Source organism: Rhea americana, unplaced genomic scaffold (assembly GCF_003343005.1).
Source record: "Rhea americana isolate MKP2758 unplaced genomic scaffold, rheAme1 scaffold_1, whole genome shotgun sequence".
Classification (NCBI taxonomy): domain Eukaryota; kingdom Metazoa; phylum Chordata; class Aves; order Rheiformes; family Rheidae; genus Rhea; species Rhea americana.
Genome location: NW_028185038.1, coordinates 5,921,727 through 5,946,786, shown reverse-complemented (window position 1 = coordinate 5,946,786; position 25,060 = coordinate 5,921,727). Strand labels below are relative to the sequence as shown.

Below are 25,060 nucleotides of genomic sequence, written 5' to 3'. Positions count from 1 at the left end.
CGTGTTGGCCGAGGAGCCGTCGCCGCGAGCGGCCCGCAGAGGCGCCGGCCCCCGCCGGCCGTGGCGGGCCCTGCCTGGGCGCGGCCGCGCCTCGCGTCTCCGGCGCGCGGGGAGGCCCTGGCTGGCGGCGGGGGCGCCCAGCGTTGACTTCTTTTAACAGATCTTGTCGTTCGGCCCCGAGGCGCTGCGGCTCGGTGTTACAAGCACGAGGCTCCCGCGTGGCAGGCTTTCCGGAGGGTCTCGGCGCGTCGCGGGGCAGCAAGCCCTCTCCGCGTGAGCGATTCCCAGCTCCGGCTCCGTCAGCTTGGGCAGACGCGAGGGTCTGGAGGTGCTSGGGACTCACTTCTCTTGGCTGTGATTTTATTTTTGTTTTTTAGAAGGCTCTTATGCACTTCTCCAGTTTGAGAGCAAACGGCGGGTTGGTGCTTACTGAAAGGTACATTGGTTTGTGCTTGCTTCTGCTGTGACTTGTCACTCTTCAAGCATCATACATGCATTTTATAAGTCTTCTTATTTCTCTTTTGTCAGTTCTTTATTCTAGCTTCTATTTTCAGTTCTTCATTTGAGCAATATATTTTACATGTTATTAAAACTGTCTTGCTTGTTTGTTTACCCTAAGTTTATGTACAACTGAAAGTCTAGATTTGATTGTCAAGTCAGTAATGAGTCTTCCTTTAAAAACRTATCTTCTAAAATTAAATAGAATGTTATGTAGTAGTTGGGAGAAATAATGGAAGATGATGTGTGTCGCTCTAAAATACTGCTCTGTGCTAGAGTTAATTCCTTACTAACAGGTGAATTTTATTAATTTAGAAACTTGCCCATATATTAGTTGAGTGACATTGGAGAAAGGTAATATCTTTGTCTAATTATAGATAGAAACTATGATCTCCTTTCATAAATATAAGAGTAAAAAACCCTCCTCTGCTCTGCCCTAGCTTGTTAAGTGACAATATTGTGTTACGTCACTAGTTTGGTAACACTTCTATGAGTTAATTTATTAACTTGTCCATCTAAGTTGTTGTGTCTGCTTCTCTGCAACTGCTAATAGCTGAAATGGGTAGTGGCCAGTTTCTGTAATGATCACATTCATGTATATTCTCAGTATTTTTTTTTTCTAGACTAGTGAACTATGGTCATAGTATATTGTTTACTTCTGTTTTTTGGGTGGATGGGTTCATGTTTAATAATTTGCATGTAAGTGTCAGAAGAGGTCTCTTCTAAGTGTTATATTCAGCTATGTAAGCCATAAATTTTAGGTCTGCTTGATAATTGCGCAGGGTGAATTCTGCGGAAGTGTTACAAGTATCTGAGCATTGCACACTGTGAAATTTCAGCAGAGTCATTGGAGCAGTTGGGATCTGCTCAGGTGCCTAAAATTCCATGGGGATATCTCATAACTCTTAACATGTCATTGAAGGACAGGAGCATCCTTGCAATTTTCTGATTTTATTTTATTTTTTTTTGCCTGAAACTTTCCTCTGTTTTTCAGATCTATTTTCAGATCTTAAGGTTCTGATTCTGCTGACCTGAGGGTGGCTGCTAAAGTTACCTGTGAAGAGTCAGAGAGCTCTGTCCACACGTGTGAGTAGTCATGTTCCTCTTCAAGATCATTCCACTTTTTTTTGTCTCATCTCATTCAAAGATTTTGTTATCCCTATTTATCTTTTGGTCTAAATTGCTGCGCTGCTGAGTTCTGTGAGAAGAGATGAACATGAAAAAGGAAGAGATTAAATTTTAAGTTTAGGGGAATACATCAAGTCATCCTCTCAATCCTTGCAAGATGAAACCTTGGTAGAAGAAGGAATAATTGAGAGTAATCATGTTTAACAGGAAGTTTTCAACGTGCTAAATTTATATTAACAGCATAGTCTGTGTGGAAAGGGGTTGGATGCAGCTGTGATATGGTTGGCAAGAGTGACAGTGGTGGTAAATGAACTGTTTAGTGTTGAATCCCTTTCTTTTATAGCCTAACATGCATGCTGCCTTGGGTGGGTATTAAGTCCCCTTAACATGTCCCTTCTCTCTTCCCAAGTACATGATGTTTCTAGCTGTACAAATTCTTTAATTGTTGTTTAACTTAAAAACACAGAAAGCTATGTGGTTTTCTGAACTATTGCAGGGCACACAGTCCTGGGAGTGATGAGAGTATGTTTTTGTTTTGCTCTTAAGGAGACAGGAAATAAGCCATTCTTCTTGCTCCTCAGGCTGCTCTATTCTACACTGTGCCTTAAACATGGAAACTGTAGAAATGACTAGTGTATCCTTGAAACGTCCTCATTCTGAGGATGGTGTGGCTAATGCAGCTGAAATTAAAAGACAGAAGATCTCAGAGAAGCCTAAGACAGGGAACAACTCTGGGCAGAGCGYTGAGACTGTAACAGAGCAACCTGAAAAATCTCTGCTTGAGGACACGAAAAATGAAATAATCCCCAATGAGGAAGGTGAGGAGCAGGAAGATGAGGAACTAGAGGACAGTGATGAAGATGGAGATCCAGAGAGCTTTGCAGATATGATGAAGCATGGACTAACAGAGAGTGATGTTGGCATAACTAAATTTGTTAGCTCTCATAAAGGGTTTTCTGGAATCTTAAAAGAGAGGTAACTCTTTGTCTTGCTATGTATGTTAATTCCTTGTCTTAATAGCTGTTGTTCTCCATTTTCCTTTTCTCACAGGATGCAATTGGATTATACGTGGCTATTTGAGGTTCATTGCTTTCTTTTTCTGATGCTGAGGCAGAAAGAAAAGTTTTATTTGGCCTTTTTCTGGATTGTTTTTCTGCTTWTTTTTTTTTATTTCCTGACAAATGGAACTCTGAGGAAAAAAGCTCTGTATGTGTGGATATACAGGATTATACTAACCTTTGCTATTTGTCTTGCTGTTCACAGTGGTATACAGCATAAAATCTTTTTACAGTATGCTTACCTCTTACACAGTTCTTCAGTACTGACACAAGATGCACTGGATAACAGTGTTAAAGTTGTCATTCTCCATTTCTTCCTTGCTTTTTTTGTGCTAAAGTGGCTGAGTGTGTGTATTGGCAGATAGTCCTTCTGACTTTAAATAATACTCTGAGTTATACCATCATTTACAAAACACAAAAGCAAGGAAGTCTTATAGCTTAGGATATGGAATCCTACATTATATACTTAGTAAGCTGCTTGGTTGTTAGTAGGTTTTTATTTCATGAAGCTTACCATCTTTTTTTTTTATTATTAATAAATAGCATCTTTTAATAAAACTCTCAGAATGCAAATACAAAACCTTCTGAATCAAGCATCCATTATTGCCTTAACTTAGAAAAGCAGTTAAAGCACACTTTGTTTTAGACAACAAAAAGTCTGTGTTTCTGTATATCAATTTCATATATAGATCATCTTACATAAAGTTTAAATATATAAATAATCAAATATACATAGTATATTCCTTATGTGCAACATAAAAGAGCTAGCATAATCGTCCACTGGTGAACACAGTGTGTTTTTTAACTGCTTTCTCTGAGATTTGCTGATTTCAAATGGAGGTGGCCAGATGTAGCAGTGTGGTAGAGATGTTTGCAGACTCATCATTTTCTTTGTGCTAGTCGGTAGTACTTATGACTAATTAATCCTCATATTTGTATGGTAATCATCACTAGCATGTCTAGACAGCTACAGATAATAAGGTAGAGGACATGTAACACTCCTATGGAAGGCATTCTACCAGTATGATGTGCAGATGCACGGAAATATGATAAAAGTAGGCTTGGAGGATTATTTATCTCTCAACATTTAATAAGCCAAGAGTTTGGGGATTTTGTATTTGTTTTTGTCTTTACAAGTAGTTGCTATGTAAAAAAAAAAAGAGGCAAGATGTTTTTACTATTGCACATAGTGACTTGGACTAAATATGACAGTCAAATTCTGTTTTGCTGTCCTGGAGTGTGCAGAATAACTCTTTACTTAAAAAATGTTCTTTATAATTGAATATATATGTATGTAACAAAGTTGAATTTCGTCCTGCTTTTCTTAGACTAGCTAACATACCATGTATTCTGTAGAATGACAGGGTTAACACATTTGTTCGTATTGTAACAACACAGTAGAGCCTTAATTGTCAGTAATGACTAGGACTGAGGATATGAATTATTGATCTCCATAAGTTAGTAAAGAAATGACTCAGAGTAATTACAGCAGTTGTCTGATTATTCACAATGAAGTCTTTTGTTTATATACAGTAGACTTTCTACTTTGTTCTCTTGGTTTTTTTGAGGGGCAGGCATAGGTAAGCTTACTGATGGCTGAAGTTTCTTTTGTGCACTCCTGAATAAATTCTGATAACAAACAGCTTCTTGGAAAGAGAATTCATGTTTGTTTGTTTTTTTAACTACAATTTTAATGCATGTTTCTTTCTATCAGATACTCGGACTTTGTTGTTCATGAAATAGGAAAAGATGGACGTGTGAGCCATTTGGATGACTTTTCTGTTCCAGTGGATGATGAGGTAAATTCTGAGGTAAAGATTTGGTAGTGACTATACTCTTTAAAAAAGAAAAGAAAAGAAAACAATTTGTACCACTCTCTTAACTTTTTTTTTCTATGTGAGTTATTTTATTATCTTTTTTAATACACTTAGGACCCATCAGAAGAAACATTTACAGTTTTGTCAGATGAAGATAAGAAGCGTTTAGAGGAGCTGCAGCTTTTTAAGAATAAGGAAACTAGTGTTGCCATAGAGGTAAAATTAATAACACGAAACTTTGGGRGAAGGAAGGGTAGGAGTGAGTGAGTGACTGGAAGGTACATGTTTTCTACTGCATGTCAGGTATAGAGCAGCTTGAACTTGGTATAACAGCAGGTATTAGAGAAAACGTTGCCACTTTAGGGTTCAATTCTGTAAAGCCTTACAGGTGAACTCAAATTCATACACAAGTAGTCATTTTGATTTCTGTGGAATTATACTCATGAATTCAAATACATGTCATAATTTTTGTGTTAAACTTTTGGCTTTTTGTCTCAGAGTATTTTATTGGGTCGTTATGTAAGAAGGATTAAGCATCCATYCTGATGGAAAAACTGTTTCCAAGGTCAGCATGTAGTAATTTAATAGAAAAGAGGATAAAAGAGGTCTTAACAACAAAAAAGGTACAAATGAGAAAATTGATATTTTTAAACATCCAAATATTCCATATTTGAAGAACTGTTGAGCTGAATTTGGAACAAWGAAATGAGCAGGATTTTAAGTTTGATAACTTCAGATAAATATTAATTTATTAAAGAATCTTAGGGTCTTTTTTTTAAGGGGCATCAAAAAATTTAGTTTTTCCAGCATTGTGCGAGAAAGGCAAAACCTTTATTAAGACAAAAGAAGTAAATAACTCTTGTGAGTTTTTGTTCGCTAATACTGAGATAGGAGCTTGTAGCAGAGTTAACTGTTTATTTTTCAAACTAGTTTTAGTGAGTAGAGCAGACTGTTTAGGATAATTCAGGATGTTAGTGTGATTCAGTAGGTTTTCTTTAAGTGTACAAAACTTTAGCTCTGAGAGACTCCTTCTCTGTTTATATTACTTTATTTGGTTTTTGCATGCATGTGTTTTAACACAGGTAATTGAAGATAGCAAAGAAAAAAGAACAATTATCCACCAGGCTATAAAATCCTTGTTTCCTGGGCTGGAGACTAAAACAGAAGATCGAGATGGAAAAAAATACATTATTGCTTATCATGCTGCTGGAAAAAAAGCACTGGCAAGTGAGTTTCAGTATGACAGTAGTTGGGTAAAGTAAATGTTAAATTTAAACTGAAAAGTAAAAATCATTAGAAGGAAGGGAGGAGAGTGTATATTCTAATGTAGTCTAACACATTTTTTTTTTCCGTTGTACTGAGGCAGTGTATCTAAATAGCTGGGAACACAAGCGATATTTCCTACCATAGTTGGCTGAAATACAATTTTAGATTTGTACTCACTTCTTTTTTCCAGATCATTAATCAAATATAATTATGTTAGAAGTGGGAGGATTCTTTAGTGTTACAGTGGGAGTAGGTGAAATAAGGGCTTTATTTTATGTATTGTTTTAATTTAGCTTTTTCTGAATTTGCCTGGATCCGTAAGTATTTGTGCATTATAGAAGTAAGGCATTATAGATGAAACTTAACCAGCAAAATCTTGACTTCCTTGAAAAWCCATGACAGAATTCTCAATGACTTGAGTAGAGACAGGAGCTGCTTGCTTCCTTAGAAGTATAGTTTTATGCAAGCACGATGTATTTACTGCCATCTTTAAGACAATTTCGGTTATCAAGTTAGTTCTACTTTCAAAGCTAATTATATTTGCAGAAAATTGTCCTTACTAATTTTAAATTATAGTTACTCTTCTGAAAGACTACAAATAATGAATAGTATTGCATTTTGAAAATTCTTTGCCTGAATATTACGAGATCTAGGTTTTGCTACTGGGGATAAATTARTATGTTCTGGATCTATTATGGTATTATTTTTTATTTGCTTCTGTAAGTCCAGATGACTCTCTAAATGCAGAATTCTGCATTTTTAACTACAGGTAGTAGTGTTTGGTTTTGTTTAAACTGATTTCATTTCAACCTGCAAATGACATAACATGTAAATTTATTCCTTTCATTTTAAAGATGAAGGAGGTGGAGAAAGGAAAAGAGAAGGAAATAAGATAATTGAAAAGTTTAAATAAGAACATCTCCACGTTCAGTTCAGTTTGTTACTTTCAAGGCTTTTTCTAAGTGAATATGGGAATGTTGTACAAATTGGTACAAATTGTGTTGTATATTTTGTTCAGCTGTGTTTAGGAAACTTGTATGTTTGCATGCTTTATGCATGAAATATGCGTACTTAGCAGGCACAATATTCTCCTCAGTCAGTTTCGTTTTGTGTTGGTTTGTAACATTTTTCCCTCTACCTTTCCCTTTTGCTGCCTATATTCTTTAAGTGTTGTTACAGTCAAGTGGTTCTTATTAAGCTGACTGGTCTTAACTAAGAGATACTGTATAAAAGAATTGAAGTATTTAGAGTACATTGAAAATAATTTAGTGGTGTATCTTTAGAATTAAAAATCTTTAGGATTAAAACATTAACTGGAGCACCTTCATGTGAGGCAAAGGAACATCATCCATTAAAACTTGGATTCTTAAGCTGTGATGGTACAGACACTTACCTGTTCAAATTGGTTGAGGTGTGTGCACTGAACCTGTGAGGTTCAGTGAGTGTGTGTAAATGCTTGTGAATTCAGAGTTTGAGAATGCAAGGCTTTTTTTTTTTTTTTTTTTTTTAACTTTCTTTAAGTCAGGATTTTATTTGTCTTTTGTGTTTGTACAGCCAGTAATACATCTCAGTCCTAAGTGGGTCCCCTAGGCAAGAAACATTTCAGAAGCACATTATATTCAAATATTACCTGAGAGATCTATTTACTTTTGCTTTCAGCATAAAAGGTTACCAAAATACTTTTCTAAAAGCTAAAATCAGAAGCTGTTTTGTGTCTATAGTAAGTCCACACACAAAATACTTTAAATGTTGCCTTAATAAAATGTCAGTAAATTACTGTTCCGTCATTGTCCACAAATGAAGTTTCTTGCATCTATGATTGAAGCTTTCCATACGTTCACCGTTTGCCTCTGCACGATTCCATTGCATAACTGCCTAAAATGCTCATCCGCCACCTAACTGTTGGATGCTGTCTACAGCATAAACAATCCCATAACCATAAACCTGCATGTTCACCTCTAAAAACCCTTCGACAGTTTAAAAATTAAATGCTGCTCTTTTGTGCTCTTTATGCTATGCACTGGGACAGAGGTCAGAACTGCAACAGGTAAGAGATGTTGACATTTCATACTAAAAATGAAATGCCAACTATTGCGACCTCCTAAATAGTGTAAAGATTGGCCAAACTAGTTAAAAAAAAAAAAAATCTAAAAATTCCTACACATAAGTCACACTTAAAATTCTCAGAARTGGCCAGCAATTGAGCTTGTGCTGCCTCTTTTTTGCTAGTGCGATATAGATCCTAGTCATTCAGTGCAGAGAAAGTCTGCCAGTAAGAAGTGATGTGAAAGGCCAGGATTGATGATACCCCTCAAATTGCAGCAGAAGATTTGGGAGGGAAAAAAAGGCTTGAAAAATATGATTCTACTGTCACATATGTAACATGAATCKGAAAAATAGTAATAAGGAATACAAACTGTTCTTCACATCTGCGTACCCAATTGAATAATTTCAGGTGTTGGGCAAGGACTAGTTAAACACTGGCACTGAAACTGCAGCCTTCTAGCACTGGGAAGGGAGGGCAGTGCTGTGGATAGGCTCCTGGCTGTGTTGACCAAACCATGATGAGGCCGTTGGTATATTGTATTTAAGAGTGCTTTAGTCCATCTTGGATTAGGGCTCCCTTTTTGAAGGTTGTCTAAATGAGGGCATGCAAGATGAACTTTGAGAAATATTCCAGTTAGAGAAGACTTTCCTTGTGAATTACTGTCTAATTTTCTCTCTTTTCTAATTAATGAATCGTTCATGGAGGTATTATATTCTTCAAGCTGAATCCAGTATTTCATTGATCATGTTTAAGGATATGCGTGAAAGTAAATTGATTGGTGTCTCAGAAGGGAGGTCAACAGGAGCATGAGACCTCTTAACAGCTCCTTGATCATGGTGTCTGGATTAGGTCCTGCAAAACCCTTTAGTATTTTTAGGGGAGATTCTGTTTTGAAACCAATGGTGCAAGGCAAGTGTTGCAATAATTAAGTGATTAAAAACTATTATGTAAAAGATATTCAGTGCTGTAGCATGAGAAATTGTTTTGACAGAAGCAGTTGAATGGGTGGTACTTTCTCAAAAAAGGAAAGAAGAGTTGTGTTTTATCAGGAAGTTTAATGAGGCTTCAACATACTGCCTGCCTGCATGGATATGTAGGTTTTATTAGACTTACATGAACAAACTAGCAAAATTTCAGAAGAACTGCCTTCCGGTGTCAGTGTCGATATATCGTTGGGTTCGGACTGGCTTATTTATTTAGCTTTTACTGTTAAGAAAGGAGCTTAAGCCATTCTTGTACAGAACCAGAAGTATCTGTTTAGTGGCTGCCAAAAGAAAATGAATTTTTGGTTAAATAGAAAAAGAAACTCAGTCTTGTTCTTATAAAACAAAAAATTGTTAACTGAGGCTCCTAAAAATTGTCTGCTGGGCTCTTGCAGGATCAATCCCCCTTCCCAGTAATGCGATCAATAGTAAATAATTGTAAAATGAAAGTTTTATGTCTGCAAACATTACTAAATGTGTTCGCAATTTTGCTTCTCTCTCCAGCAAACCCTCTAAAATTTTACATCTCTTGTTAGTCTACAAGAGCTAAAGTTATCTGTCCCTTCAGCATTTTCTAAACATGGCACAGGATCTGCTTTGAATTTTTTTTTTTTTTTTTTTTTTTTTTGTGTGGCAGATTTACCTCTCACAAAGGACTTTTTTCTAAAATGCACCCTGAGTAATTTTTTGTCAATACGTTTTTTTAAGGCATTTGTAAAGATATAACTTATGCTTTTACATTACATGCAGGAAAAAATCCTAATAAATACCACATTAGTAACGTAATGTAAGGAATGTTGGAGTTTTCACACAAACAGGGCTCCAGCGGTCCTCATCTATTAAATTCAGCAGGCAATAGAAGAAATGTAGAGTGGTTTTATAGCTGAAAGTCAGTGCATGGACTAATGTTTTTGAGGTGCTTAATCAGGCAGGAAGGCAATTAAATGACTGGGGAAAATTTTTTAGGTAATTTAATGCAAAGGAAATTGTCATTATTTGTTCAAGTTTTCTTAAGTGGCAGGACTGATATCCTCTACATAGAAAAGCATGCAGCCCAGTGGAAGGGCAGAAGGTGGTTTTCAAGTGCTTTGCTGCTGTAGTTGTCATGTATATATATAATTTTTAAGCAGATGGAAGCTGAGAAATCACAACTGCATATCTGTTTTAAAAGGAGCTGCAACAGCAACTATATTCGTTAAATTAAAAAATGAAACTTTTGTAATTTTAATTTTTTGTTTTTAAAGATCCAAGAAAACACTCTTGGCCAAAATCTAGAGGAAGCTACTGTCACTTTGTACTATACAAGGAGAACAAGGATACTATGGATGCCATTAATGTGTTATCAAAATTTTTAAGGTAAGACCATTTGTCTAGCATGCAGTCTTCTCTTAAATATTTCATGTTACTACGAATGTTACATTTCAAGAGTATGTGAGAGCAATACAAGTGATTACTGTCATCTAATTTCTAACCATTATAAAAAAAAACCCCATGATTTAGAATATCAGTTTTGAAACTTCAAGTTTTATTCCGGGAGGGGGAAGAATGCAACAAAATAACCCCGAGTAATTTATTTATAATACTGCACCATATTACTTAAGGAGAAGGAAATTCTACAAATTAAGTTGGCTGATCCAAGCAAAGGCCAGGCAGCTCATAGCCTTCCTATGTTTATTAGTAAAATTTAAAATTTTCACAAGTGTGTGAAGATATTCAAAGATGATAGAAATCTGTGTCAGATACTGTTGTGGTAACATGCTTATCATTTCTTGAGCAGTCACTGTTGATACTCTGAAATTGTGGTTCCATATATTAATTTCTCCATGGCAACACAGCTTAGTTCTGCCCACCTCATCAAATGCAGTAACAAAAAGGTTTGTGGACGTCATGATGTGAACATAATGAATTGCAGAAGGACTGTTTTTAAATCAAATCGTTTCAGTGATTTATTCGTAGGGAGCCTTCCCTGTGCTTTCCTTCTGCTTCCCTTCATCCTTCCCCTCCAAAAATAAATGTTTATACTTCAGACTCTAACCAGTGTAATGCTAGTATTTGTATTTGAAAACTGAATATAGTTTGGTGGAAATACATATATGTAGTGGCAGTCCTGCTATTCCTTGGTGCCCCTAGCTGGAACAATCAGACGTGATTCCTATATAACACGGGCTGTAAATTGTAGTGTGGAAAGGAACAAATTTTAAATTCACTTCTCTTATTTTCACATAATGTGCATGCATGGTGTTTGAATAGACATATTATTTGAATTTTAAAGTAGAAATGGACATGATTGGAATTTTTTGGTAGTGATCACTGCACATTCTTCCACTGAGTGGATGTATACAAAGAAATATGTCAAAGCTCACATTTTGAAAGAACAACCATGCTCTAAGTGAATCTGTTTGCATATAACAATATCTGATAATTAAAAGAGGAAAATTTCTGTGTGTTTTTATGTAGTTACAGATGAGATTAGAAAACGTCACATATTCAGCAGTGTCAAACTGTGTCATAGTTCTGGGCAATAACTTCTTTTTCCTGTTTGAACAAAATATAACAAAGGTGCTAAGTGTAATTTTTCATCTGCTTTTAATATAAAAGAAAGTAATAATTCTAGCTAGTTATGCTGTAAAATCAATAGTGTCCAATCTGTGTTGACATTAATGTATATATATAATACTTTTTACTGTTGCTTTTAAGAGTGAAGCCAAACATATTTTCCTACATGGGAACTAAAGATAAAAGGGCTATAACGGTTCAAGAGATTGCTGTTCTTAGGTAAGTGAAAATACACGTGAGCGTTTGCACTCTTAGCATGATAACTTGGCTTCATTGCTAAAAATTCTGAAGACTCTTGTTTTAGGAATACTCTTTACTATGTATACTGTTTGAAACCAGTATTTGTACGTTTTGTTCTAAATTTAGGCTCTGAGGCAGGTTTTCTGCTTTACCGCAGAAAGCAGTGTTGCATTTAACACGAATGGCAGATTCAGGTCCCAATCTTGTAAAGCGTTCGAATGTCATGTGTATTAATGAAGATAAACTATACTCTTTTATTTGGTGATGATTGCTAATATTTTCTTTCAGTTGTGTTCTTGAGTTGTGGTGGGGCACATGGGCTTAGGTTTGTTTGAGCCAAGTTGTGTGCACTCATGCTGCGTGACTCTCGTGCAAGAGTGGAGAAACAGAATGACGTGATGAAAATTCACCCCCATTTCCTTCCTAACTTTTGTTTCCCACTTCCTCCAATTGGATTCCTATTTTCCTTTCTCACTGAACTCTCTCTGAATAGTTCTGAAGACCACTAAACACTGCCTTTGCTCGTCTGTGAATAACCAGGAACAAAAAAAGACTAGAGATTTTTCCTGCCTTAATATACTGCCATAAGTAGTCTACTAAAATAAAGTAAAACTATTCTGGTATACTCCAAGATAATTATATGATTCCTTGGCACTTCAAATTAGTGCTACATCAATAACTGAGGATAGTAGATGCCCTGCAGTCAAGATTTATAGTATCTGTTTAGTTGGTTAGACTATCTCCTTTGCTTTTACAACTCTTCAAAAACCACATTTGTCAAGTGGAGGTATTCTCAGATTTGAGAGTTTTAGAACCAGTAATTTGATCAAATCTTTGTTAAAAGGAGGGCGTCCTCCCAGGGGTTTGCATGTACATATGTTTGCACGTATAAAATAAATTACTAATTCATTTCAGAAACCCCAAATTACTGTTCTGAAAAACTAGTGTACCAGTTGATGATGATCAACTAAACTTGTGATACAGCCATCTCTGTTGCTGTTCTGTGTGTCTGTACATTCACATGTAGTTAGTGTCCAAGAGCTTCAGTGTGTTGCAAGTGTTGATGGGGCGAAAACTATTCTGGTGACTGTTAAGTACTGCTGGACTACAGACTCTTCCATATAGCATAGGGGAAGGATGGGATAGAAGTGGAGAAGTTACTGATCATCAGCCCACTCTGAAATGAATGTGCTGGCCATGCTAATCGATGAACTAGTTGATCCTGGTGTAAATTTTGGAGAATGGCAAAGAGCAGCTCTGCAATGCGAAGAACAGGATATGTTTCCAAAACTACTAGCAACAAAAATGAAAACTGCAAGAGTAGTAGATTTCATACTCCTTCATCTGCATTAAACTTACACAAGGGCTGATTATTTAGCTATGCATTTAAGACTCTGCTGACTTTAGTGCATTCATGATGTATTTACTCAAAGACAGTAAATAAAGCTGTGGGGAGCCAGTATACTTCAATATTGCATTTTTTTTCCTGAGTGAATAGATGTGAGAAGATATAATGTGAAAGGTGTGAAAATACACACAGTATACTCTGTCTTGTGTATATATAGGCCTTAAGAAATATCTGTCCTTCCCTTTTAGATACTCCAAATAAATATTTTGAAGATAGTAGAGAAATGGGGAAGCTGAACCTGTTACTTATTAAAGCATTTGCTTTTTGTTTTGAAATGCTGATACTTCCATAGTTAGTTAACTGTCTGCTTTTCTAAGCATCAGTCAATCAATGTTGGTCTGTTTCTTTTTAGAATCACTGCACAAAGACTTGCTCATTTGAATAAATGCTTGATGAACTTCAAATTGGGAAACTTCAGTTACAAGAACCATCCACTGAAATTAGGAGAACTACAAGGGAACCACTTCACTGTTGTTCTCAGGTAATGTGTTAGTGTGTATTTAGATAGTTCTGTTAAGTCTTTTTTCTTTTTTTCCTTAAATTGTGGAACATCAGTGTATATAACCTTACAACAAAGAAGAAAAGTAATCTATTAGGAATTGAAGGGAGTCTACTGAATTTAATAACTGTTACATAACATTGATGTTGAGCTTTAATACTTTGGGGATCATAGAATGGTATGAGCCCTTGGAAATCAGTATATAACAAAATGATATTTTTAAATATATTGCTAGAAACATAACAGGAACTGATGACCAGATAGAGCAAGCAATGCAATCTCTCAGGGAAATTGGATTCATTAATTACTATGGAATGCAAAGATTTGGAACTACAGCTGTTCCTACATATCAGATTGGCAGGTATGTGTTGTTTTCATCCCCTCTTTTGTTTTATGTGGCTTGGTTTTTATTATTTTATTGTATCTATTTTATAATTTCTAACTTACTTCTGCGGAAGTTTCTCTATCATACTGCCTGTGTCAGTTTTAGTTTTGATTCAAGAAAGTAGTTGTTTTTAAAGTTGCTGCAGCATATACCTTGCATAACATTACTATCACTAATACGTAAATCCAAACATTAATACTGCTTTCTTTGGTTAAGTTTGCTACATACTTAAAATATATTTAAGTTCTTAATAAATTTAGCTGTTTCAATTTTAGAGCTATTCTACAGAACAATTGGAATGAAGTAATGGATTTGATATTAAAACCACGACCAGGAGGTAAGGACTAAATATTTCAAGTATTTCTGTCTGTCTGTCTCTATCTTTTTTTTTTCCTTCCTCAAAAAACATCTTTAGATTCTGTAAATTTTTTAAATTATGATTATTACTTGTTTATTTGTTTTACCATTTAAAAGGACATCTGTGTGGAAAGCTTTGCATATGCTGTACTTGAGTCAGTTTAGTGATGGAAAGGTAGTCTTCAGACTATCTGCCTTTTTTATTTCTCGTTGCTTGCTGTGCAGTTTTTTGAGGTGTGGGCGAAAAGAGATATGAACGCTAATACACAGAGTCTGCTCAGGCTGCATTGGGTGCGCTGGTACAGATTTCCTGCACAGCCAGTAGCTCTTACCAGCATGACTCATGGGTGAGGGATAGCTCCCTCCAGCTTCTGGGGGAAAGGGAGGGGATCCGTRTGAATGGACTTGATCCACTGTGCAGTGCTGAGAGTGGTGTGTAATCTGGCCCTACTGGTACTGATTGATAGGCACAGAATAGTGTGRCGAGACCTTTATGCACAGAGAAGAACTACCAGAGCCCGCAGTCTATTTTGTTTATGTTGGAGATGATAGGAACACACACGCAGGGATGGAGGCAGTCACACTGCCTGGGTAGTTGTTTCACTGTCACTGCTTCCTCGCCCAGGCAACCCTGAAATCCACTCATTTCTCTGGGGCTTTGCTCCTGCATCTGCGTTGTCTCTGTCATATCAGCATACAATTCAATTTACCAGTGCTTCTGAAAACCTTAAACTGACCATTAACACTTCCAAAAATGACGTTTTTTCCTTCTTTTGCCTGTAAAATAACACATTACATTTAAATCTAGCAGCACTTAGAAGAATTAATCAAAACCATTGTATTTCCTAAGTATACACCAAAGTATGATGGGAAAACCGGTGGTAAATGCTAACACTAATTATTGTTAACTAAAACTTAAAATTTTCAACTATTAACAAAAAGTGAGATGAATGCTTTTTTGGTGTAGTTAAAATACTTTATTTCACATTCTTGTTCTAGCTGAGAAAGGATACTTAGTAAAATGCAGAGAAGAATGGGCAAAGACTAAAGATCCAGCAGCAGCCCTCAAGAAACTGCCTGTAAAAAGGTGCGTGGAAGGACAGCTTCTTCGTGGACTCTCAAAGTATGGAATGAAGAACATAATCTCTGCATTTGGCATAGTGAGTTTAAAAGTGTTGTGAGATGTTTACTTAAATAAGCATACATTTTTTTTGTTGTGATGATATCTTGATGCATTTAAAATAGACTAATAGCTGCTTATTGAGGGTGAGGTTAAGTGTAAACTTCATGTTTTTTCCTACCTGTTTGCTCGAAGTACTGCTATACTTGTGACATCTGTAATTAATTTTTACATATGAGCTCCCTAAATAATACAAAGATCTTTCTTTTTGTGTTGGAAGCTATACTGTTACACTTAGTAACAATGTCTGATACAGATTTGAGGATTGTGCAAAAATTCAGTATCAGTTTTTTTCTTTTGCTTTAAAAGTGTGAATCCAACTCAGTGTGCTAATGAAACAACTTGGTATTGAAATAATAGGCTCACTATAATTTTGAAGTACTGTAATCAAGACTGAATCTTTGAAGAAAATGCCCTTTTRCCAGCAGGTTACTGGGCCCCCTGTAGAAAACTTAAGAGTAATTTCTAGTTTACGAAGAAGATAATTAGGATATCATTCTGCTCTAACACCTCAAAGTTTACTTAAAATATCGGGAGGCTGAGTATGAACTCAGTGTYTTGTACCAGCTATCTGTTTGATAAGCTGTTTAATAAAAAGTTAAAACTTTCTTTTTGTATTTCTTTAAAAAATCTAAGAATAATTTTTATGTGGATTTCAAATGTATAAAAGTATTATTTCATCACATACCTTTCTCCCAAATAAAGACTAAAATTGAAGTCTATGTACCACTAAATAGAGTGCTAATTATGAGGCTGGATAAAATAATGTTTCAAATAAATCCTTTTTTTGGAGGGTGGAGAGAAAAAACTAAAAATACTTCTAATATTTACCTTTGTTTTTTCCTTATCTCCAGATACCAAGAAATAATCGTTTAATGTATATTCATAGCTACCAGAGTTATGTATGGAACAATATGGTGAGCCAAAGAATAGAGGAATATGGTCTTAAAGCTGTACCAGGAGATCTCATCCTTAAAGGAGGTAAAATCAGACAAGCAAAAAGGCAGTGATGCTTTCTACTCCTAATTCCTAAGAAAACAAGGCATAAATATGCAGTATGACATAAGCAGATCTATTCTTTTCTTTCGAGTCTTCTGAAGCCATTTTTTTTGTCAAATTTTGCCAGGAAGTGGGAGTCCTGTATTACATTATAAGCTGTTGGTTTACTTGTTTGATCTAATAGGTAGTTAGGGGAGAGATAGGGGAAAGAGACTATGACGGAATGAGTCTACTGAAGGAAAGAAAGAGTTCAGACCTTGTTAGACTGTGGAGAACTATAAAGATATTATGAATGCTTTAACCACATAAATTTTTTTTTATATTTGTTCTTTATAAAGTAGAGACTCCACTTAGTCAAAACTTTTCCTCACTCTGAAGTTTTCGTGTGGTGAGGTGATCTATATAATAGGCCAGCCCTCGGGAATCCCAGAACTTGGTGACAAAAGAGAAAGTCTGGAGAGAGGAAGATTTTTTGTTGGTTGAGGAGGATTGGGTTAGAGATCATTTAGGCAAACTTGACACCCACAGATCAATGGGCTCTGACAGGAAGCACTCACAAGTGGTAAGGGAGCTGGCAGATGTTATTGCTAGGCCACTCTCCATCATCTTTGAAAGGTCATGGAGAACTGGAGAGGTGCCTGAGGACTGGAAGAAAGCCAATGTCACTCCAGCCTTCAAAAAGGGCAAGGAGGAGGACCCAGGAAACTACAGGCCAGTCAGCCTCACCTCCATCCCTGGAAAGGTGATGGGACAACTCATCCTGGATGTCATCTTCAAGCATATGGAGGAAAAGGTGATCAGCAGTAGCCAGCATTTCACCAAGGGGAAATCTTGCATAACCAATCTGATAGCCTTCTATGATGGAATGACTGGCTGGGTAGATGAGGGGAGAGCAGTGGATGTTGTGTACCTTGACTTCAGCAAGGCTTTTGACACTGTCTCCCATAACATCCTCCTAAATAAGCTCAGGAAGTGTGGGTTAGATGGGTGGACAGTGAGGTGGATTGAGAACTGGCTGAAAGGCAGAGCTCAGAGGGTTGTCATCAGCGGTACAGAGTCTAGTTGGAGGCCTGTGGCCAGTGGAGTTCCCCAGGGCTCAGTACTGGGTCCCATCCTGTTCAACTTCATTAGTGACCTGGATGGAAGAGACAGAGTGCCTCCTCAGCAAATTTCCTGATGATACCAAGCTGGGAGGAGTGGCTGACACACCTGAGGGCTGTGCTGCCATTCAGAGTCCTGGACAGGCTGGAGAGCTGGGCAGAGAGGAACCTCATGAAGTGAAACCAAGGCAAGCACAGGGTCCTGCACACAGGGAGAAATACTCCATGCTCAGTACAGGCTGGGGGCTGACCTTCTGGAAAGCCACTCCGCAGAGAGGGATGGGAGTTTTGGTGGACAAGTTAACCATGAGCCAGCATCTTTCCCCTGTAGCCAAGGCGGCCAATGGTCTCCTGGGGTGCATTAGGAAGAGTGTAGCCAGCAGGTCAAGGGAGGTGATCCTGCCCCTCTMCTCAGCCCTGGGGAGGCCTCATCTCGAATACTGTGTCCAGTCCTGGGCTCCCCAGTCCAAGAGAGACATGGAGCTACTGGAGAGAGTCTGGCGTAGGGCTGCAAAGATGATTAGGGGACTGGAGCATTTCTCTTAGGAGAAAGGCTGCAAGAGCTGGGCCTGTTTAGCCTGGGGAAGGGAAGACTGAGAGGGGATCTTATCAAATGTCTGTAAATACCTGAAGGGAGGGTGTCAAGAGGATGGGGCCAGACAATTTTCAGTGGTGCCCAGCAACAGGACAAGAGGCAACAGGCACAAACTGAAACACAGGAAGTTCCATCTGAATATGAGGAAGAACCCCTTTACTGTGAGGGTGACGGAGCACTAGAACAGGTTGCCCAGAGTGACGCTGGTGACCCTAAGTGACCCTGCTTGAGCAGGGGGGTTGAACTGGATGATCTCCAGAGGCTCCTTCCAACCTCCACCATTCTGTGATTTCTAGGTAGTGCATTATTGATCTAGCAGTCCTTATTTCATTCAGCTTTAAAAGTTGCTGGAAACCAGGCTGTGATTCTGCTATCACTCACAGCCTTAGAGAGTGTTCTTTTTTTGACATAGCTTTTCCTAGGGAAAAAACAATACAATAAAACAAAACACAGTAGTTATGCCTGTTAAAGTAGGCTTGTTTAAATGAAATAGTTAATCTAAAATTTTGCTAATGATAATTGTAACAGATATTCATACTGGTAGCTCTGTATTTTTCTGTTCTGACTAGGCACAGCTGTTCATATTGAAGAAGATGATGTTGATAACTACACTATCCATGATGTAGTGATGCCACTGCCTGGATTTGATGTTACTTATCCAAAGCATAAAAGTAAGTTTGAATACTAACTTGCATAGTCATTCTGAAAATGCAAATCTTTTTTAAGATTGCGTAATTTTCCTTTTAACAACTTTGGCATCATTTAAAAAATAATCAATTTCAGAGCTCTGATACTTTGATAATATACTGCTGTTAGCTGGGATAACAATAGCCTGATTGTCACTTGTTTCATTTAACGTAAATCTGTTTCATATTTCTTTATAGCAAATAGCTTTTCCAAAGAAAGAGAATACTCATTGAGGCAAAACATTTTGCCTCATAAAACAACATGCCAGCGAGGGGAATAACTGCTGAAATGTTCATTGAAAAGTGTGTGTGATTTGATTTTTAAACTAGAAAATGAAGTAACTTCCTAGGGTTAGGAAGCATAGCCCAAGCAAAAGTTTAAGATCTGGCTTAATTAAATGTTAAGGAATGTATGTGTATGTATGTATTTATAGGTATATGTTTGTATGTATGTATATGTATGCTTTTTTTTATGTTTCGTCTTTTGCATATAAAATGTATTGGCTCTGGATTGCTTTTGCTGGAGTAGGTCGAGTTATCTAATTATTTGCATGGAGCTCAATGTTACTATTAAGGCACAGAGTTGTAGAATCATTAAATTGGAAAGAATCTCAGGATCCTTGATCAAAGCAAGGTCAACTCCATATTTGGGTCTGCTTGCTCAGGGTTTTATCCTGTCAGGTCTGAAATTTTCAAGGACAGGTGTTCTCTAAGGTCTACCCTAGGCCTTCTCTTCTCTAGGCTAAAGAAGCCTAGTTCTCTGCCTTTCCTCATAGGCACGTGCTAAACCCCTGGCCATTGTGGTAGCCCCTCAGTCATTCAAATTTATCAGTATCTTCTTTGTATTGAGGTGTCCAGAACTGGACACAGGATTTCAAATGCAGCCTAATGAGTGCATAATAAAGGGCAATAACCTGCAGCTACTGGGTATGCTTTTTTTTTTGACGTATCCCAGTATTCTGTTGGCCTTCATTGATGCCAGGGCACTGTTTTAATTAATACTCAGTTTCCTTTCTATTGGAACTCAAGAAATTCTCAGCAGAGTTGCTTCACAGCCACTCATTCCCCAGCTTGTACCACTGCAGGGAGTTAGTCTTTCTCAGATGCAGGAATTTAAATTTGTCCTTGCAGAATTACATGAGGTTCCTGTTGGCCTATTCCTATAGCCTGTCTAGGTCCCTCTGAATGGCAGTCCTGCACTTGAGTGTATCAGCTGCACGCTCAACTTCATGTTCACAAACTTGATGGGATGGTCCTCCTCCAGGCACAATGGTAAAGGTAGTTAACAGTACAGGTCCCAGGATAGACCCTTGGGGAACTCCACTTGTAAGCAGCTTCTGGGTGAATTACAAACCAGTAGCGACTAGCCTTTGAAACCATGATCCAAGCAGTTCTTCACCCATCAAGTAGTCCACCTATCCAGACTGTAAGGCTCTAGCCTTGAATACAGATACTGTGAGAACATGTCAAAAACCTTGCTAAAGGCAAAGCAGAGAACATCAACTGTTCTCCCTTTATTCACAGAGCTAATAATTTTTTCATAGAAGGCTGAGAGGTTGATTTATCCTTAGTAAATCCCTACTGGATGTTCTCAATCACAACCTTTTCCTTCATGTGCTCAGAAAAGTGTTTCAAGAGGAATTGCTCCATGATTTTCCCAGGGACGAAAGTGAGTCTGACTGGCATGTAGTTCCCTAGGTCATCCTATTTGCTCTTTTCAAAGACAGGTGCAACATTAGTCTTTACTAATCAAYAGGGACCTCCCCTGATCTCCATGAAATTTCAATGATAGAGAATGACATTATGATGACACAAGCCAGCACTTAGCCCATTTCTCAAAAGATGCCTAACTTCATCTTCTTCCACTACTGATACTTTCCCTTCTCTTTGGACCAGGCACAGAGGCTCAGGAGACCTTTATAGTCAAGACTGAGGCAAAGGATTTGGGAGCCCACATTTTCCTTGTATTTTTTTTACTGCTGATGTTTTAATTAAGCTCCTAATTGCTCTTGATGTCTGTTGCCAGTTTCAACTCTAGCTGAGCTTTTGCTTTCTTCACACCATCCCTACATGCCTGGACAATGCCTGTGTGTTCTTWCTTTGTAGCCTGTCCTACCTTTCACCTCCTGTATATCTCTCTTTCGTTTTTTTTTCCCCGCATTTGAGAATAGTTATGAGCTCCCTGTTTTGCCAAACTAATCTCCTGATACATTCCTTCATTTTCCTGAATATTGGGTTGAACTGTTCTTGTGCTTGGAAGAGGTTGTCCTTGAAGACCYGTCAGCTCTCTTCAGGTTCTTTGTCTGTCAAAGCTAAATCCCACAGGATCCCTTTACCACCCACTGCTGAAATATTTGGAAAGTAAGAATCTGTTTGAATTCGAAGACTGAAAAGAAAAGCTGAAATTTTTAATATTCAGTATATTTATAATGTGATTTGCCCTTGGTAAGCTTAAGGTATTCTTCTTCCCAATTGGATGCAAGTAATGGTGGTAACTGCACTGCAAAACAAACGCATCAAACTTCATTTTAGTTGCAGTATATTCTTGTACTTCCATTGCCAGTCTCCTTGTCGTCGTGGGTAGGTACACGTACTCAAGGATACAAGACCAATGACTCATTCTATTGGCCATTTCACTTAGAAGTACTCACTGTTCCCTAATTTCTTCAGAGGGCTTTTTTTTTTTTTTTTTTTTTTTTTTTACTTTTTTTTTTTTTTTTTTTTTTTTCAAAATAAGAATGGGTACTCTAGCCCTCTTTTTCTTTTTCCTCCACCTCATATACCTGAGACATAGTTGTGTGTCAGTAAGTGAAGTGGCAATAAAATATTTTGATGTAAATTTTGTTTTCACCTAAATTTTGATTGTCAGAGAAGAGATTCTGCGTTCGTTGACTTTACTATTCAGGTTGTATAAGAAAACATTGTAAGTAATATGAGTTGCGATAAATTATTTTAAACTTCTGTCTAACTGAAGATCATACCACATATACTGAAGATCACTGGAAAACAAGGGAAGGAATGTTACATAAAAACTACATCTGTTCAAATTGACCATACTACACTCTCTCTGCTTAATGTTTCCCTTTCTTGCAGTTGGTGAGGCCTACAAGGAAATGCTAGTAGCTGACAATCTTGATATCAACAACATGAGACATAAAATTAGAGATTATTCACTTTCAGGAGCATATAGAAAGATCATAATTCGACCTCAGAATGTCAACTGGTGAGTAGGAGGATAAAGGAAATTACACTTGAATTGATAGAGTATATGTAGGATGACTAAGAAAATACCATTAGATCATGGCGTGTACATGTAGACCAAAACATAAGTAAGAAGGAATCTCTGTTCATTTTCCTCGCATTTTTACACAGTTGAACTTGAGGCTGGTTTYGTCATTGAGCCTCTGGTTCTGTGAGATGTGTTAGCATCAAGATGTCTATCTAGTTGTTAATATCCCTTGCAATAAGGGCTTGCTAAACAGTTCATAGATAATTAATTATTCATGATGAAACTACAGTAGATAATACAAAATAGGTGTTTTGGCAATCTTACTATGAGAAAAGTTGGTCTCCAATTGCCTGCATGTCGTATTATTTAAATGTACTAAATCACTATTATGAAGGATATGACCTAGTTGTCATATGGCAATTGCATAAATATCTTTTAAACAGGTTATTGTACAGATGTGCAGAATGACCTGATTACTGTGTTACATAGAAAATGATATGGAGGATTTTGGAGACAAAAAATTCAAATACTTGCATTTTATTTTAGTTCCTGTTGATTTTTAAAGCTTATCTGCTTTCCCACTTACTATTCAGCGTAGGTTTTTTTTTTTTTTTTTTAAGCATCCTTTTTAGAGTTGATGCCATTCATTCCATAACTTCATAAACTTCACTTCTTCTATAGCTGGAAATTCTGATACCCCATGGTGGGAGGAAAGCTGAGTTATGTAATGAAATTTCTCACTAGTTCATTATTTTATGGTGATCTTCATTAAACAGACTCGAACTTCCTGTATATAGCTTTATCAGTAATTGCACCATAAATAACACCTTCTGTAATTTCTACTGGAGAATCATTCCATCTCAGGGATATTTCTGTAGCTGCCAAATTTAAAAAATACTATTTTTTAAAAAAATCTTTATATATATTATAAAGGGAGGTTGTTGCATACGATGATCCTAAAATCCCACTGTTTAATACTGATTTGGATAAGCTCGAGGGAAAACCACCAGCAGTTCTTCCTACAGGTAAGTTAACATTTCTGCTGATGTTTGCAAAATAGATGTTTGATCTTGCTGTTGTTTCAAACTGCTACATACCGAAAGCTCTTTTAAAGAGCTTACTGGTAGGTAATGATAAAGAAAGAGTACCCAAAGTTAGGTGCCTGAATAAGGACCCTTATTTCTCAAAAAAGTACAAGCAAACTCTTGCAGCAGTCCGTATTGACCATTGCATTTTCTTACAGATCTGTGTAAAATGAGGTAAATGTCTAACCATAAATGTCTATGAAATGCATAAAGAAAAGCTGGAATTAAGCCACAAATTGGCTGTATGGCTGAGTGCACATTGTTTGGCCTAAATGTGAGAGACTATTTAAATACTTAAGTCAGCGGAAATTTTTAAAAATAACTTTGGTCACAAGGCCTTTGACTCTGCTTTCCAGAAAATACAAGGTTAAAGGACTAGGAGTTCAGTTTTGAAAGAATGGGAGCTTTTTCTTTTAAAAAAGAAAACAAAAACAAAAATACTCTAACAAAATTGATCAACTATATAATTTTTTATAAATGTTTATCTTACATAGTCACTTTCTGCTGAGAGATGATATTAAATGGAAGTTATTTTATGAAGTTTCACTTTATGCTAAACTCTGTAAAGTATGGACTGTACTTTGTTTTTTAAGTTGTGATGTTCACTTTTGATGGTATCCAGAATAAGCATTTTTTCTGGTCTTAACAGTATGTTCTTGTCTGTATTTCCTCCTACCTCTGATTTAACAGATGGTAAATTCAGGGCACTTAAGATGGAATTCTCCCTTCCCCCATCCACTTACGCTACTATGGCAATTCGAGAAGTACTAAAAATGGACACAAGCATAAAAAATCAGACACAGCTGAACACTACCTGGTTACGCTGAATGAACTGTGAAATGAGTTAGATTTTATCATGTATAAAGCATTTTACTACTTATAYGTTCTGGACAAATCTTTACAGATCRGTAACGAAAGATTTGTATTTTTTAAAGTTTTTATTAGTGAAAGAAATTAACATAAATCACTTGCAAATGGTGGTTGTAATATAATGTAGATCTTAGTGACTGATGCTTTTTAATGAATGAATAAATTGCTTGAGCTGYAACATGGCTGTGTTTTTAAGAAGGGGGCCTATGATAGTTTCAGACCCGGAGGAATCTTCAGTTTGCTTGTCTAGAAGTACAGCAAGCATTGAATGTTTTCATGAGTTTAGTGCAACTTAAACTCTCTTCAAATATATTTAATTACAGATTGAGAAAAACAGTTATAATAAAACTAAGATATTAATGAATATTTGTATCGAAGAAGGAAGTTTACATAGCCCTAGGATGCCAGCAGTATTTGTGCTGACGTGGTAGAGGATTCTGTTAACAGGGCATTTTATGTGGGGTAATGGTGTATGGCTGTTTTACTTACCTGTAGTCTTTTATTAAGAAAATACTTGTGTGTATTTTCCTGCTTTACTAATACCTGTGCTAAAGAACAGGTAAGGAAAATTAACCAAAAAGTCCAGGTGAATGTTGTAACAGTTTCCTCTACGCATCTTGGTGTGTCCATTGCCSGCAGTAGATGAGCAAGACTCCTAGTAGGGGAAAAAAACATTATAAAGCCATTCAAAAATGACAGTTATTGCCTTTGCAATCTGCTTCTATACCAAATAAGAATACTTGTATTGTTTGCGTTATTAAACTCATGGAAATACAAACCAGTCTCTGCTGTTGTACCTTTTTATTGTTCAAATAGGACTTAAAACCTTTWAAACATGCCTGATAGTAAACGGTCTCCAAAAGATGAAGGGGAGTCGTGCTCGTGAAGCGGCAGGACTGTAATTTCCATGCGGGAATAAAACTGGATAGTCTCGCACGCAGCTGCCCTGGGGCTCCGCCCGCGGCGCACCGCTGGGAGCCGCCAGGGACGAGGCCGCCAGGCGCCGCCGGCGCGGCGGGCGGTGCTGCCGCCCCTCCCTCATCCCCTGCCCGCCTGAGGCGGGCGGCGCCGCGC

General features: G+C 37.2%; 1 protein-coding gene across 3 annotated transcripts; it reads left to right on the top strand.

The window, feature by feature from the left end:
* The first annotated feature begins 127 nt into the window (after positions 1-127).
* On the top strand, positions 128-24,767 carry PUS7 (pseudouridine synthase 7). 3 transcript variants are annotated; one of them, XM_085298163.1, is made up of 17 exons: positions 128-436; positions 1,493-1,584; positions 2,208-2,601; positions 4,399-4,495; positions 4,616-4,717; positions 5,584-5,728; positions 10,042-10,153; positions 11,495-11,572; positions 13,354-13,482; positions 13,736-13,861; positions 14,161-14,222; positions 15,242-15,402; positions 16,277-16,403; positions 18,686-18,787; positions 21,896-22,025; positions 22,965-23,056; positions 23,807-24,767. In XM_085298163.1, exons 3-17 carry the CDS (start codon positions 2,237-2,239, stop codon positions 23,941-23,943), a joined length of 1,965 nt encoding a protein of 654 aa, XP_085154289.1. In that variant the 5' UTR covers positions 128-436; positions 1,493-1,584; positions 2,208-2,236; the 3' UTR covers positions 23,944-24,767. The 3 variants fall into 3 exon arrangements, with proteins under 3 accessions (XP_085154289.1, XP_085154298.1, XP_085154307.1); XM_085298172.1 differs by having other exon boundaries at positions 2,173-2,601; XM_085298181.1 differs by having other exon boundaries at positions 129-436; positions 4,399-4,483.
* The last annotated feature ends 293 nt before the right edge of the window (positions 24,768-25,060 follow it).